The following is a 15,921-nucleotide window of genomic DNA, read 5'->3' on the forward strand; positions in this document are numbered from 1 at the left end:
ATCACGGCCCACAAATTTCACTTCTTTTCACGGGCGCAAAGTTCTGACGCCTCCGAACTCTACGCGTGTTTACCAGTCGCCGATAGAAGTACGAAGAGGCTGCAAGTCAACCTACCGTCTCGCTATCCACCTGTATACGATGATTACTTGCTTTTTCAATCCATACACGTTTCTCCACACTGATGAGTTCCACGCTATTCGTTGATTAGTGCATGCGTACGCTGAAGCCACTGACGAAAGAACCGAATCGCACGGGAAGTTTCTTGCCGGCCCGACCCGGTGGGTACAGCCGGCGATAGCAGGCCAAGCGCTGGCCACAGAACAGGGAGGAAAACAGGGAGTCCAGCGGCGGCGGCTCGCCCGCCCGCCGCCGTTTCCATAGCCGGATGTAAAGAAACGTTTCGTTTCCGGCTACGTCAGCCTACTCCGCGGCCATGATTGGCTTATTGGTTTTGCGGGGCCGTCGCGCGACGAGGGAATTCGGATCGAAAGCGGTCTGCTCTGCCGTCGCAAAGCGACAAAAAGTGACGGCCGGCTCGTCGCTTTGCGACTTTGCTTTTCGTCGCGCGACGAGGCGAATCGCCAGTGGGAATGTGCCTTTACTCTCAGTGTTATGTGCCGCCGGGATTTTCATTGGTCGGTCGGCACCAGGTGATATTTGTTTACATATGGGCGCAGCCATTTTGTTTCTGGGCGCCTCTCCTCTCTCTCTCTCTCTCTCTCTGCTGCGTGGACGCTAGGGCGGCCGGTCACACTCTGCCCGTCAGAACCGGCGGCGGTTTCATTTGCATAGGTGGCAACACTGCAAGCCAGAAACAAAATGGCCCCCACACGCTGCTGGGTGCCCGAAGTGGCGGTACTCTTAAGCGTAGCTTATTTAGTGACTCACCAGCAGTCATTGCAATCTTCCATCTTATTGTGAAAGAAAAAGTTTTAATGTTGAGTCAGACCCCCGCCATTTTATTTTGTCGCGAGTGCGCTTGCCAGTCCGAAGGTTAGATGCCGCTGTGCGGTGTCGAACAGGATGAGATTACAAGCGCAGCCCTGGCATAAGCGAGAGGGGAGATTCTGTTAAGCTAGCAGCTATCTGCAAAGTGATCAGCTCAGTAGGTGTACGTTGCCGTACGGTGCGTGTCAGGCTTGTCTACGGCAAAGCGAGTGCGCGGCTTTGGAGCATGCTGGGGACGTCTGCTGATAGTGGCTGGGTTGGAGATAGCTTGCTATTGCATGTGCGTGGATCTTGAAGACTCGGGCTGGTTGCCGTTTTGCATGGGCCACGCAGACTTGGCCACGCATGGGCCACGCCACTTGCCCCTCAAGGAACGCTTCTGTTCTGCAGTGCCAGCCGTAGGCGGTGACACGGGGGTAAACACGCAACTTGATGCAGTGCATTATCAGCACTGCAGTGCATTCTTGTTGTGTGCAGTTTGTTTCCTAACCGTGAGATTCAGAAGATTTGCGCAGGTCGTTCTGTGTGATTTCGTAACGGCCTGCGGGGATAGTGCACCGTGTCGAACGGCGCGTCTATCTGGCCTGTCAACGCTCTTGGCTGGCACTGTAAAAGACAAGTGCCCCTCAAGGGTGGTGGCACCTGCAAAATAGAGTGGCACATTCGAAACGACAACTGGCCTGACCCTGTCCGAGATACGTGCAGTGGCAAGCTATCTCAAACCCAGCCGCTATCAGCAGGTGTTGCTAGCACACTCCGAAGCCCGCCTGCCCTAGGCAAGCCTGACGCACTCTGTACAGCAGTGCTTCTTTTGTTTATTTTTGGAGAGGGAGGGGACACGTCCCTTCACCCTCCCTCTGGTAAACCCGCTGTTTACGCTCGCAAAAAAAGTTAATTACTAGTGCATTCGTTATTTAAATGAACACAACAAAGTTGCACGGTATTTTTTTCGTAGGTAAATGCGTTACTTCGTCAATGCATTGCTTCATCGCTGGGATATTTTTTCTCTTGCATTTTGTGAGCATCAACATTTATTAATTTCTCTAGAGTCTAGGTTTGGTTATGCAATGTATCAAATTATCCCTTGTTTCTTCTTAGTTTCATCTTGTATTAATTTCTTTTTCCCTTAGTTTCACCTGTTTTTTTTTTTTTAATTTGCCTAGTCTCGTTAGGCCGGGTAGAATGAAGTTAAACTTTTAACTGATCAGGTGCAAAATGGGCCATTCCGCGTACGTCTGGTCGTCTGTGGGTTTTTTCTCATGTTTGGGATGGTATTGTGAAATCGTGAACATTTATTTTTCATTTTGTCTGAAGTCTAATTAATAAGCTATCCGAAGAACCGCTTGCCTCTGGTTTTCTTTTAGTTGTTGCTCTGTCAGCAGTTATAGCAGCTAACAGAGCAAAAAATAATTCCCGAACATATGTTTTCTGACCAATTGGAAAAGTACTCGGCTTAGTGTTGATTGAATGGTAACGAAGAACAGTTGGAATCTTCGTTTTTTGTGCTTATGCAAAATTTTAGAAAATGCGAATTAATGATGTTTGATTTTAGAAGCTTCCTCTCAAACTGATCTGCACTGCTCCAAAACTCATATTTTGGTGCTCCAAAGCTGCTCCGGTAGGCTCAAGCCGGCCTCTACCGCTGTTGGGTGCTTAAGCTGGCACTACTGTGCTTACTCGCACAAATTACTCCACAGTCGCTTTTTGAAGTGGAGGGTTGAAGCATACAGAGAAGTTTTGCTCTATGCCTGAAGCACTAGCGTTTAGAACTCAGCTTCAGGCCACCCCCCCCCCTTCCAATCATAAACTTGTATGTGTATGTGGGCAAGGCCACAGACTATTGTGACGTAGGTATGGATAATTGTCCTTGCTTCAAGTAATGCACAAAGCTAACGTAGTATCAACGCCATGCTAACACCATGACAAAGAGCTATTTGCGGGATCCTTGCTGTGAACAGTGTTGCTTCACACAAGTTTGAAGGCCTCTGTTTCTTGCACTTTAAATAATCGGTGCCTTGAAATTTTCGTCCAGCAGTGCAGCTACCCCTTGTTAATTAACCTTAACTGAGAGGCTCAGTTTCTGAAATTTGAGATTGTGTCAAGTGTGGTTTGTGTGCGTTTTCTTCGTGCTGTCAGGGTTCGGTGATTATCCACGGCCTGGAAGAGATCACCGTGCACAACCGAGAGGAGGTGTTCTTCATCCTCGAGAAGGGAGCTGCTAAGCGCCAGACAGCAGCGACGCTGCTCAATGCGACATCCTCGCGTAGCCACACGGTCTTCTCCGTCACGGTTCACATCCGGGAGACCACCGACGACGGCGAAGAGCTTGTGAAGACTGGGAAGCTCAATCTGGTGAGCTGCCTTGACTGCGAGCTTGTTTTTGGAAATAAGACTAAAATTTTAAATTCAGTAAACTCTCGTTGAAATGAACTCAAGGGGACTGTGAAAATTTGCTCGTATTATCAGAAATTTGTTCCTAGCAGACTTCTTTTTTGTTGTTCAAGAGAGCCGAAGTGTTGTTCATCTTAAACCATGACATTCATTTTAACCGAGTTTGTCTTAACGAGAGTATACTGTATGTCTGACACCATTGTATAGGAGACCATGAGCTTGTCATTTATGTAACTACAGTGGAACCTCGATAATACGATCTTCACAGGACCGCGTAAAAGCGTCATATGAATGGGGTGTCGTATTATCGGGGTACAAGTAAATGCCGGCCTAGTAGACAAGTCTCAAGCAACAGGTGTGCTAAGAACTTATTTAAACTACGATATTTAGCGCGTTCTCGCGTAATTTGCGAACCCTTCACTGAAATGTGAAGTTCCTAAAATTAAAACGCCTGTTTTGCGCCCTCCTCCTGTCAATGGCATCTGTGCTAGCCCGCCAGCCATACACCGCGCGCTACACGACCTCCGTGCCGTCCAGCACTATTTATAGCCCATCAGCCCTGCGCCTCGCGCCCGTGAGATAAGGCCGACGCGGTCAAGCTGATTGTAAGTGGAAAAGGCCAAGCTAAACGAACGATAGTACAAGGCAGCGATGGAAAAAAATGGCGGCAAAATAAGGAGTGGAGCTACTACGCGGCTTTGGAAGACACTGATAAGCAGAAAGACAGGGAGAGAAAGAGCGTCGTGAAAGGAAGAAACTTGGATCGAGTGGGCGAGAAAAGTGGGTGTTCCGCCACCACCATAAGGTTGCGTCATGTGTTTTCGCGTCCGTCAGCTCGAGGGGAGCTTCAAATTTGCGGTCCCCTGGCAACCTGGACTTCGACTTCTCACTGTTGGCATGTTGGCGTTCTGCTGCCACATGGGCCGTCAAAGGCTAACTCCCGCCTGCCAGTATCCGCCTGATTGCTTGCATCTGTTCAGCAAGAGGTCAGGCCCGCCTTCGGACCTTTGTACATCAAGCAGCGTCAGATGGGGGCTAAGAATAAAGAAAGGTCGAGACAAGTGGGCGAAGTGGTGTAAAAGGTGAAAAAAACGCCGGTTTATCCCCATCAGGGTTCATCGTATGAAGTGGACCGCGTGCACCCGGGCATGGTCCATTCGGGGTCTTTACTGCATTGTTGCTATGGAGAGTTTGTCGGGACCGCGGTGATCCATTTAGAAGCAGGTTGTCGCAAGTCCAGGGATTCCACTATACCATGTGTGGTGTAAATTCCCGCATTCACGTAGTAGCTAAGTGAATCTCCTGTGCACTGTGTTTTCAAATTTGGCAGACTTCCTTCTTCCCTTTTTTTTTCTCCCCCCACCACAAATACAGTTAAACCTCGATGTAACGAAGTCCGTAAAATTCGTAATTTACTTCGTTACATTGAAATTTCGCTACATAGAAATTCGCGGTTATAATGAAGTGTTCATCCCGTGAAGCGTTTCCTGAAAAAGAAAATGTGGTGCGCATACACGGCCGGCGCACTGTTTCTGTTTCTATCGGTGCTTAATCGTCTACGCGGGCATCAGCGTGATCCGCATGGAGCGTTTTCTTCCCGCAAAAACGCGCCCCGCAAGCCACAGGCGCGCTGACGCAGCCGCGGAGACCACCCGCGCGATGCGGGTAGCTCCAGCGACCGATTCTAACCGCTCGCTGAAACGCAACTCGAGGGGCAAACGAGAGGGGTATGCGAGAAAAAAAGCGGATAACGTGGGCGAAATTTTCACTGTAAAACGTCATACACGCCGCTTACGAGAGCGCCCATCAAATATCCTTCGCGGCGGCCTTATCGTCTAGCCAGCCAGCATCCCCGAGCGCTTCGAAGCTCCCGCCGTAGGGTGCGCGCCTCCCCATTGGCGAAACCATGGCGAAACTGGTCACGCTCCTCCCACCGCTGCGCGCAGCGCGAGTCACTTCCCGCCGCCGGCACGCAATCGCGGACGCCGGTGTGAAAAAAAACGCGCGTGCAAGGCTCATAAAGATTCACAAATGCTTGCTGGGACGACGAAACCCAACAAGCATGAGCGAACTCGAACGAAGTGCAAAGCGGCGGCTTGCGGCGGCGGCGGCAACGCCAGTGGCGATTAGGCTTACCACAGCGGAGGATATTTGATGGGCGCTTTCGTAAGCGGCGCGTGTCACGTTTTACAATGAAAATTTCGCCCACGTTATCCGCTTTTTTTCTCGCACGCCCCTCTCATATGCCCCTCGAGTTGCGTTTCAGCGAGAGGTTAGAAGCGGTCGCTGGAGCTGCCCGCATCGCGCAGGTGGTCTCCGCGGCTGCGTCAGCGCGCCTGTGGCTTGCGGGGCGCGTTTTGCGTTTATGCAGGGAGAAAACGCTGCGTGCGGTTCACGCTGATGCCGATTAAGCCGTAGACGATTAGGCTCCGACAGAAACAGTGCGCCAGCCGTGTATGCACGCCACGCAGTTTGTAGGCAAGGGACTTAATGAAAGACTCCGTGGCTGGCTGCATCCGCGGCATTGGGCGACCCGTGTCGCCGTTCGCGTTTTATTGGGACCCCATTTCGGCTTGCGTCTCCCAAAATCTACTTCTACAACTTAAATATCGTGCCTCGTTCTCCATGAAACTTCGTTACATTGAAATTCCGGCAAACGGGACTTCGTTACACAGAGGGTGAAAATACATGGTGTGCATACACTTGAAGTTACAAAAAATTCAGTGGTTCGTTACATCGAGGGTTTCGTTACATTGAAGTTCGTTACATCGAGGTTTAACTGTATTGATTCTTGTTGTACTTCGTAGGTTGACCTGGCCGGCAGTGAGAACATTGGTCGTTCTGGAGCCATAGACAGAAGGGCCCGGGAGGCTGGCAAGTTGCACGTTTTTTCACTCTATCATTTGTTTGAGTGACCATTGTATATAAAAGTATTTTTGAACTGTTTTTGGCATGGAGGGGTGTGTACTGCAAACACAGAAGCAGGCGGGCAGAACTATGTCCAGTACCGACGGGTAGTGCTCGAAAACACTTGTGCTGGGAGCCCTTGTGCAGTAAAGTGTCCAAATGTGCAAGCTCTCACTCTTTGGCGAGGTTGCTGAAGTTCAAAAATACAGGTATTGACAGTAGTACACCACTGAAAACTTCTTGTTAGTCAATTCAGCTCATTTTAGTGCCGTCATTTTAGACATTCCTCAGGCAACAGTTCTCAGACCTTTACTCTTTCTTATTTAATTTAAATCAATGATCTACCTTATAGTGTTTCTTTGATTTACTAATGTCTGGCTTTTTTTTTTTTTAATATAACGGTTAATTGCAATGTTCATGTGATGCCATTTCCACCTGGTGTTCCAACATGTCAGAGGAAGAATAATGTTAAAAATGCAAGTTCATCGTAATGTTCGCATAGCAGTGATAGTGGCTGGCGGTTTATTGAAGCAGCATTCAAAAGACTACATCCACACTCTAGGCTTTCAGAGTTTGAACTGCGCAATGGAGAGTGCAGTTTGCACACATCTTTCACTGATGCACTGCTTGTTTACCACGCCGGAAAGGCGCTACCGGGAACTCGCCAAAGCGGCGTAGTGAAAGCGCGGCATGCCGTTTCACATATCGCCCAGGTGTGTGGCCTTGGGCAGCAGTATGTCATTCATGCTATTTTAAAAACATGCCCTCACATACCTGGATGGTGCTGCTCTGTAATCAGTTTCATTACATAAATATCCAGGTGTTGATGTTGCAACCAATCTTTCTAAAATATTTATATCCGGTATAACCCAAGTTGCTTCTCCACCTCTCTGCCTCTGTGCAGGAAACATCAACCAGTCCCTTCTGACCCTCGGCCGTGTCATAACTGCCCTGGTGGACAAGGCCCCCCACGTGCCGTACAGGTATCGCAGTTTCACCCTGCGCTTATTGATGGCAATGGCCAGTGCTTGCAACTTGTTGCTACTGTTGTTTGGTCCCTTTTCCTGCTCTGAGGTGGTTGATTCTTCCCTAATCAAAGGAACAGGAATATGCAGTTTATTCTCTTAGTTTATGCACTGCAGGCAGCTGACAAGTTAGTTGTTTCAGTTTAAAGTCCAACCCTTCCATAGCCATCTTATTGTTTCATTTGCATTGGAAAGATAGGAGCACTTATTGGAGAAGGCGAATAATTGTACTAGTATTTCAAATAGACTAACTGCAGCAAAATCTTGCCTCTGCCACGTTTATTTCCAAAGGCAGCAGCTGGGGCATGACTGGTGGCTCTTTGAAGTGTGCTAGCCGTGACGTCACGGCCGCCGTGGGACGTACCTCGGGAGAGGTCCACTATCACCCCAACCCCCTCGCTCTGCACTTTGCAGCCATGCCGATCCCCTGCATACGTGTATCCCCTTTGGCAGCCTGCATTCATTTCTTCCTCAGGGAGAGCAAGCTGACCCGGCTGCTGCAAGACTCCCTTGGTGGCCGCACCAAGACGTCCATCATCGCAACCATCTCGCCCGACATGAGCAACCTGGATGAGACCCTGAGCACCCTGGACTACGCCCACCGCGCCAAGAACATCACCAACCGCCCAGAGGTCAACCAGAAGATGACCAAGAGGGCGCTCATCAAGGCAGGGCTTCTGTCATTTCTTTTCCTTCGCGCCTTTTCGCTGGCCTTCTGGTGTGCTGCTTCTCACTTTTGCAGGTGTCGCAGTTGAATTCCCAATCTTCAATCGCTAATTTCCCCAACTGCTAATCCTGCATGACTCTGTTTTGCTATTTCTTCATAGCTCCTGGTCAGGTAATCTTTTTATGGAGTGAAAGGTTCTTTTTTCCTTTCTTGCTTTAATTGTCATTTTCTGGCATGCTGCGAGGTGCACTCAGTTCCTTCAATTCTGTCATCAGGTCATACGGCCCCTCTCTTTGAGGTATAAAAAAAATGTTATGTGCATTTAGTGTCAGTCTGCTCCAGCGTGTTGTTTTACCTTTGCTGCAGGAGTACACAGAAGAGATTGAGCGACTTCGCCGCGACCTGGCTGCTACCAGGGACAAGAATGGCATCTTCGTGGACCAGGAAAACTACAGGTACTTGGCTCGTTGCACGGTTGAGATTTTAGGCTTGCTTGCGCTATGCTGTTATGCTAAGGGAAAGAGATAGGCCATCATGTATACAGCTTGCAGACTCTAATAAAAAATTTTTGTGATGTCTTTTTTGCGGATGTGAATTTGCTAGCTTGTAGCCCTCTCTACTGGCTCCGTTCCCCCAAGTCTATTGCACCATTGTCACATAGTGGTATTTAATGCCATCGTAGCTAAATAGCTAAGCTGTAAACACGATCTTGCAACAATATAATAAGCATACCTCGAGTTTAATGGGCAAGGACTAATGGCAACCCTGACAACCCCTTGATATCGCACTCCTTGGGGATTCAGCCTGGCAGTTGCAGTTTAAATGGTGCTCTACGTCTGAAACAATATCTCGCTGCTGCCATGTGGCTGAGCTGTTATCTTGCTGCGGCTTCAAGCTGCCTAGTCCAGCTGCTCACATTGGATATGCTTAACTGTATTGCTTTTGGTACTGGTATAAACTATTGTTTCCTGTGAAGTTCCTTTTTTTTTTGTTTTGCTTTCTTCTGTGACAATCTCTGCAGCCATTCTAGTACCGTTTGTTTATTTGTTGGGTGCTTCTGTCCTTTGCAAGGCTGATGGAAGCTCGCCTCACCGGCCAATCTCATGACATCTTGGAGAAAGAAGCCCAAATAGAGGACCTCACTGCAAAGCTAGCAACGGTAAGCACCATTCCTGGCACCATCATGCGTTTGTTTCCTGCTGTATTTAGTGCCCCGTTCTAACTTATGCATTTTTTCTTCAAAAATTGCAGTTTTGTAACGTTCACGTTTCAGTGTACAGAGCAAAATTACAACGCATTTAGGGGATTTTTGTTAAGCACAAAGCAACATTGGGAGAAGGAATTTTTCAATTCAATCCCTGTCCTGGTACAATCCAATAGAATCTGACTTTTGTGTGCAGTTCTGCATCTTTTTTTCTGCCGTGGCCTATGGATGCTCGCTTGTTGCTTGTTTGCTGCGCCTTATATGCTGCCTCTGTGTTTGCTTTCACGCGGCAAATGGTAGACGTGGACATAGTTGAAGTTTGTCATGCCTGGGAAGGGAATTTTCCAGCAGTCATGGCTGAGCAAGGACCAGCACAAAGACAGGGTTCCGCCAGATGCAATGAGCATGAATCCAGCCAAATGCTGTACAAGCGGGAAAATGTTTGGCATCTCAGAAAAAGAGCAGTTTGCAGGAACAAGGCAGTCAAAAACACACACTCTCAAAAAGGAGATTGACAACATAAGAGAAACGAAGGCAAAGCTTGCAGCAAAAGTTTCTGATTTAGTATCTTCAGCTGACACCTTTGCTGACAAAGCAGGAGATACAGGCATGCGGCAGCATTGCATACTTTGTGAAATCAAACCTGAGAAAAACAAGGAAATAACTTTACACCAACCAAAAAAATAAAGGCTGGGGGAAATTTCAAGAACTCGTTAGCCCTTATTTGAGTAAGGTGCACTAATGTTGTCAAGTATTTTGCAATGGGCAACTTTTGCATTGTGTTGAAAAGGTTATGTTATAAATAATCCTAGATAAGGCATTAGATGGGGTCCTTGAAAGTTCTTGAAAACCCTCGAATTTTGCCTTTGAAGCTTGTACGAACCGTGCCTTGGGCACCAAGCTGCCATTGACTCCCACCATGAGGGAATACTACCTGTATTCTCTTAACTATATTGACAACAAAGCTTCCACGTGAGAAAACACGCACAACAGGGTGTTCAATGCGCCATACAAGGGCAGCTTCTCCGGTGATCCCGTAGTTGGGTGGCAGTTGGTAGCAATTTGATCAACAATGCTGGTGCTCTGGGATTGTGGCTTATAACGTGCACTTTACGTTTCTTCCAGCTTCAAGAACTTTTCGAGAAGACGAAGGACGAGGTTGCCAAGAAGTCTGAACAGCTGCAGACCACCACGGCTCAACTTCACACCACCAAGCTGAACCTGGACGCCACTGAGCAGGTCGGTAACGTGGATAGTCCCTCATTTCATGCTTCGCCATGTCTTTCCAATTTGTGGGCTCACTTCACTGTCGCACATGCTGCAGTGCTCATCTGAGCAAAGGTATTGAAAATTAAATGCCAGAGTGTGAATGATCGACGGAGCAAGATACGTGCCACCTGGCTTGGAGGGGCCATTGCCCAAAGTTAAGATAAAATAAGCGTGCATGCATGCTTCGGTTGTTCATGCAGTGGCTCTTGAAATGTAAGCAGAAATTCTTGGCCCAGTCGAACCTTGATTAAACAATGCTTGCTGTAAAACGAAATTATTTCGTTTTTTTTTTTTTTTTTTTTTCATTCCTAGTTTTCTTCAGATGCAGAAATGTGACTTCGTGCTATCCTCGATATAATGAGCTCTTTGCCTACAAGTACCACTTTGTTGCAGTGAAGTCTGATCCTGTATGGCTGGAACTTGGTCTTTATTACGCATTGAATGCTTGAGATTCTTGGTTAACGTTTTCCTTCCTGCTGCCACTTTCCTCCCTGTAGGAGTGTTTTGAGACCTTGTGAAAGTGCGTAAGCAGGAGCAGGAGGAAGCACTGAGCGTGAATTCAACTAGCAGCAGTATCAGAGAGAGTGGTATGAATGACTGTGTGTGCATAACTGCAAAGGTGCAAATAAATGAAAGAAAGCAGTGGACCAAGTGGGGGACAAAAAAATCAAACGACGGATGTGGCAAAAGGGCGAAAAGAGTAGTGTGAAATAGGGGCAAACAAATTCTGAATGAGGGTGCTGAAGCAGTGTCCAAGATAGTGAAGAAAGCGTTGCTGGCGTCTCCCTCAACTGTCACGGGTATTTAGTTTCACGAAATGCGCTTTATGAAGTGTGCACTCTAGCATCATATGATTGAGGCACTTGATACATTTTTATCCCATGTTTGCTGGAACTGCAGCAATCTGTTGCAACTGGGTGATGCAGGATTATAGCCAATGCATCTCCTATTGTTTAATTTTTGTGCAGGGTTTTCTAACTGGAAATGGATTTTAGTGATTGTGAACAAGCCCTTTGTCTTTCATACAGTTTCTTCGAAATTCCTTCTATGTTTCTTTTTCTTTTTTCCTCTGTCTTCTGGCGACAGGCTGTCATTGAGGTTGCTACCCCTTGCCTTGTTGCAGGCGCTGACAAAGACTACCATTGAAAGGGATCAGCAGACTGTTCTGGTGCAAGCTCACAGCCAGACTGAAGCTGCGCTCACTGCAACTGCCCAAGAGGTAATGCAATCCCGTTCTTCTGCACTGCCAGCAAAAGCACTCGGTGACAGCCCCTATTTTAAGAGTAAATGTAGTTGCCCATTGGCAGGTTGTTACTCAGGCTTCGCAGCATTGCTTAGCATGTTTAATTGTTGCTGCAAGTATCCTCTCTGTATGCTAACAGTACAGCATGGCTTCAGGTGAGGTACAATTCGAGCTATTTGATCGTTGCTGTGTAAGGCTTCTGTTTCTTCATTAGTGTACATTAGGTACATAGTTAGCAGGGAATCAAGTGAAACAGGAAGACAAAAATATCGAGGCACAAATTTTGGGCTTTTAATGACTTAGCTTCAGTGCACGTGCAAAAAGAGAGGGGCACTTTGAAGTTGTCAAGAAGTCCTATCGTGAACTAAGGGGAGTCAAAAGGAAGGGCTTAATTTGTGTGGTTGGTTGTACTTTTATCCGCATTTCATTTCTTGCTGACTTTGCGTGGAGATGATTGCCCCACCTGTGCATGTTTGTTGCAGTTGGTGAACGTCGCCGAGACCACGACAAGCGACATTGCACTGCTGCAGCAGAAGCTTCAGTGCACGTCGGCCATTGGCCAGACCAACAAGGAAAGGCAGTCCGAGTTTGTGACCCGCACAGGCGCGCTGTTTAGCCAGGTGGGGGGCTCCTGCACCGAGAAGCTCACGACCCAGCGGGAGACTCTGGGAGGCATTGGGAGCTCATTTGGTGAGTTACTCTCTTGTTACCGCTGGTAAATGAACAATTTTTAGGGGTCTAAGAAACATCAAGGAGTGCCAAAGCCTGAAATTATGCCCTTTTATTTGAGATAGAGAACATATCCTCGACAAGAACCGGTTGTCTGTCCCTTTAAAGCATGACACATGCATGACGGAGCTGTCAGATGCGATGCACGACTGGTCGGTAATGTGGCTGCAATGTCTAGTTGTACACATAAATTTCAGACACATGGTTCAATGCGTGCGTGCGATGCGTCGTCGGTGTCGCTCCACCCTCTGTTTTCACTCGATGGTTGCTTCCCTATTTAGGCACACTCCGGCCGATTTAGGTATGTGCAAGAGGAATCCGAGCAGGAAAAGAAAACATTTATCAATTCGAATTAAAATGAATAGTTCTATTTGTATGTTCAGTAATGCATTGGGGGGACATTTAGCACCGATGATTCTGCTCGTCCATGCTGTTGGTACCGCTGGCAACATGTGTCTACCAGGTGTCTGTATTGTTGGCTGGTAGAGACACCTTTGTGCTCTCATTGGCTACGGTTGAACGACGGTCGCAACAATTGTACGATACATCCAGCTCGCCAGTCGCACTTTGTGAGCCTCCTCTGACCAGTGTACGACGTCAAAACTTGTCCTGTACGACTATTATAATGATCAGTCACATGCTAATCGCGTTCTGTCGTTGTGCATATGTCTTGCACTTTAAAAGGGACCCTTGCAGTAAGATTTTTGATGACACAGACTGCACGTTAAAGATCCCCAGGTGGTCAAAATTAATCCGGAGCCCTCCACTACGGCGCTCCTCATCGCCTGCGTTGCATCGGCGCGTTAAACCCTACAATCAATCAATTGATGACACAGACTAAACTTTCCCGAGTTTCCAGCAGCACTCTTTCATAAAACATAAGCTAAATGAAGGTTTGCAAAGCTCAGAATACTTCATTTTTCTGTAGTACTGGCATCAATTTTTTACCTTTTTATTGCTTTGATCAAGGCTTAACAGCCCAGGAGTCATTTAACATTGTGAAACTGTTTATAAGATGTCCCACAAGGGAAGTCTCCAGCGTTTGAATTTCCTACTTTGAAAAAAATGTTGTTCATTTGTACAATGCTAATTTTATTCGTGGTGCTGTCCTCCACTTGCACATCCGCTATCTGCGCCCTGCTTGCTTACAGGTGCGCAACTGTATTCCTTCAAAATTTCCATGATTGTATCAACTTCAAGCTCTGCATAACTTTATTTGTATTTGTTATCAGCGTGAGATGCTGTGCACTTTTCCTTATTTTCATCGGCAAGACTTCATTAGTTCTACTTCATTTGCTTATTTTTTATGCCTCATCGTCGTATAAAAAAATAGATATTGTGGCATACAGGAACTTTTCTGAGGCTATGCTGCATTTGTGACCAAATTAGCCTTGCTGTCATTTCTTGTTGGTCTAGCTGTTGAGTAGTTCCTAAATGAGCTGTGTAACATTTTTCTAGCTTCACTTCCCCGCTGAGTTTTTTGTATGTGTGACCTCGGGTAATCTGAAGTAATGAGCGACGACTAGATTTGTGATAAGTCTATAATCGTTTTGCGCTGACACAGTCCTTCCTGCTTCCTTTTCTCCCTACAGACCAGCTGAGTGACATTGTGAGGCAGCACCAGGCTGCCGCGTGTGCGTTCACGTCAGAAGCCAGGCGCTTTGCAGACGAGAGTGCCGCAGCCAGCGCAGACGTCCTGTCGTCACTGCTGTCGGCGGTGCGGGCATCACAGGTGGAGCAGGCCGCCCAGTTTGATGCTGACCTGGTGCGTACCTTCCTCCTCTTCCCCCATGGCTCTTTCTGCCCTTGAGAAGCTGCTCGGTGCCTGACCAGCGCTCCCTGTATGCCCTCCTTTGCTCAGGCCAGCAACCGAGCATGCCTGCAGCAGCTGTGCCATTCCCTGGTGGCCGAGCGCACGCAGGCAGCGCGCTCCCGGCTGTCCGAGTGCGAGGCCCATCTGCAGTCGCTGGTGGGACAGGCCACCACCATGGTCAGTTCTCGCACCCTCTTCCATGCGGGATCCAGTCCCTAGCTGAGTTCATTGTGGAAAGTGGGGGTGGTGTGTTCCTGATGAACAGTAGGAAGCAGGGGTACAGCTTGGTTTGCGCAGGCGGCCACGTACGACAGGTTTCTGTTTAACTGTACCATACATTTGGAAAAAAAGGTGTAAAGGTTGGATCCGAGCCTACCCACTCTTCCTCTTTATTATTATTTTTTTTAATAAACTCTGTCAGGTGCGTATACATAATGGCGTTGAATGTTGACATAGTTGAGAGTGACCTTGGAGAATGCATGCTATGTTCATGCACAAGTAGGATTCTGGATTTTTCATCAATCGGGCTAGCCTTGTTTAATGTTTGCTTCAAATTTCCTAATATAAATGCGCACTCGAACCAGTAATCAAATGGATTTTTTTGCTAATTATGAACATGACTGTTTTTCTTCTGCACGCGTGAAAGGTGGGGTTTTGTTAAATCGGGGGCATTAGTAAAGTTTGTAAAGTACCAGCAGAAGAATGCATCGACACTTCTGTGCTTTCGTAACTTCCACTGTGTGTCCCCCCATTCTTACTGCTATAAAAAGAGTGTGCCCTAAATTTAAGCGCAAATAGCTCGTTCGGAGCTTATAAGTTGTGCCTAATTTGTGTTTGCTTTTTCCGTCCTCCGTCAATCGCAGGGCTGGCTGGTATGACATCATAGGTTCTGTTGTGGGAAATGAGCTACTAGTGGGTTGCATGGCCCTTCTCTTTTCTTTTTTCCTAATTATACAGCTTATTAGAGCGAAGTGTGCGTCAAAGGGGTGTCAGCGTGATTCTAATGAGGCATTCTTTTGAATGAACCAAGCTTGCATTTTGTCTTCATGACCCCTCTAAATAAAGTTTCTCCAATCCAATTCAAAAGGTGGCTGAAGAGTTGCCACTGTTGAACAGGTTTTCTTTAATATATCTGCTGTTTGCTCGAGGTTTGTGATAAAATTGGGACATAACAGCATTTTTAATGAATCAACTTTGTATTACATGGTACAACCCAATGCCTTGCAGTGCCGTCTGGTCTCTGCGGAGGTGTCCAAGCACCATGAGCAGCAGACGCGCGTGACAGCCTCCTTGCTGGAAGAGAATGCCCGTCTTCAGCAACAGTTGCAGGCCAGCTACAGCGAACTGCACAGGCTGCTGGACACACAGGATTCGCAGAGCAGCCAGGACGCAGAGGTGGGTCACGTCGGCGTAACCCTTGCAGCAGTGTCTGCTCACATGCTTTGCTGGCTTCTCGTTCAGTGGAGCCTCTCCATTTTGTCCTTTTGGGCACTGTGGAACATACCGCATTAGCCAAGCATGTTTTTTTTTTTAAGAAGAAAAAAAAAAGTAGCACTGAAACGGTCAATAACCTGTGCAACAGCTCAAAAAATAAAGGTGCGAGAGGAACGTGTAAAAAGGGGCTGCAAGCGCTTTGCCGTTGCGCTTGTTCTTCTTATTCTCTTCTGCTGTGTTCTTATTGCTGCAACTAAAACGGCTGAGTTAAGGCGGTACGTGGGATCACA

General features: G+C 47.5%; 1 protein-coding gene across 1 annotated transcript in view; it reads left to right on the forward strand.

Annotated features, from left to right (window-relative positions):
- LOC144153610 (kinesin-like protein KIF11) overlaps positions 1–15,921 on the forward strand; it is a 46,797-nt gene that overhangs the window by 4,981 nt on the left and 25,895 nt on the right. Inside the window, exons 5-16 of the mRNA XM_077685259.1 lie at positions 3,086–3,301; positions 6,148–6,214; positions 7,152–7,230; positions 7,748–7,940; positions 8,306–8,394; positions 9,011–9,098; positions 10,269–10,382; positions 11,536–11,631; positions 12,138–12,345; positions 13,977–14,149; positions 14,246–14,374; positions 15,425–15,592. Coding sequence (XP_077541385.1) covers positions 3,086–3,301; positions 6,148–6,214; positions 7,152–7,230; positions 7,748–7,940; positions 8,306–8,394; positions 9,011–9,098; positions 10,269–10,382; positions 11,536–11,631; positions 12,138–12,345; positions 13,977–14,149; positions 14,246–14,374; positions 15,425–15,592 — 1,620 coding nt within the window. The remainder of the gene's footprint in view (positions 1–3,085; positions 3,302–6,147; positions 6,215–7,151; positions 7,231–7,747; positions 7,941–8,305; positions 8,395–9,010; positions 9,099–10,268; positions 10,383–11,535; positions 11,632–12,137; positions 12,346–13,976; positions 14,150–14,245; positions 14,375–15,424; positions 15,593–15,921) is intronic.

This window comes from Haemaphysalis longicornis, unplaced genomic scaffold, assembly GCF_048455015.1.
Source record: "Haemaphysalis longicornis isolate Haplotype H1 unplaced genomic scaffold, Haemaphysalis longicornis Haplotype H1 scaffold_9, whole genome shotgun sequence".
Taxonomy (NCBI): domain Eukaryota; kingdom Metazoa; phylum Arthropoda; class Arachnida; order Ixodida; family Ixodidae; genus Haemaphysalis; species Haemaphysalis longicornis.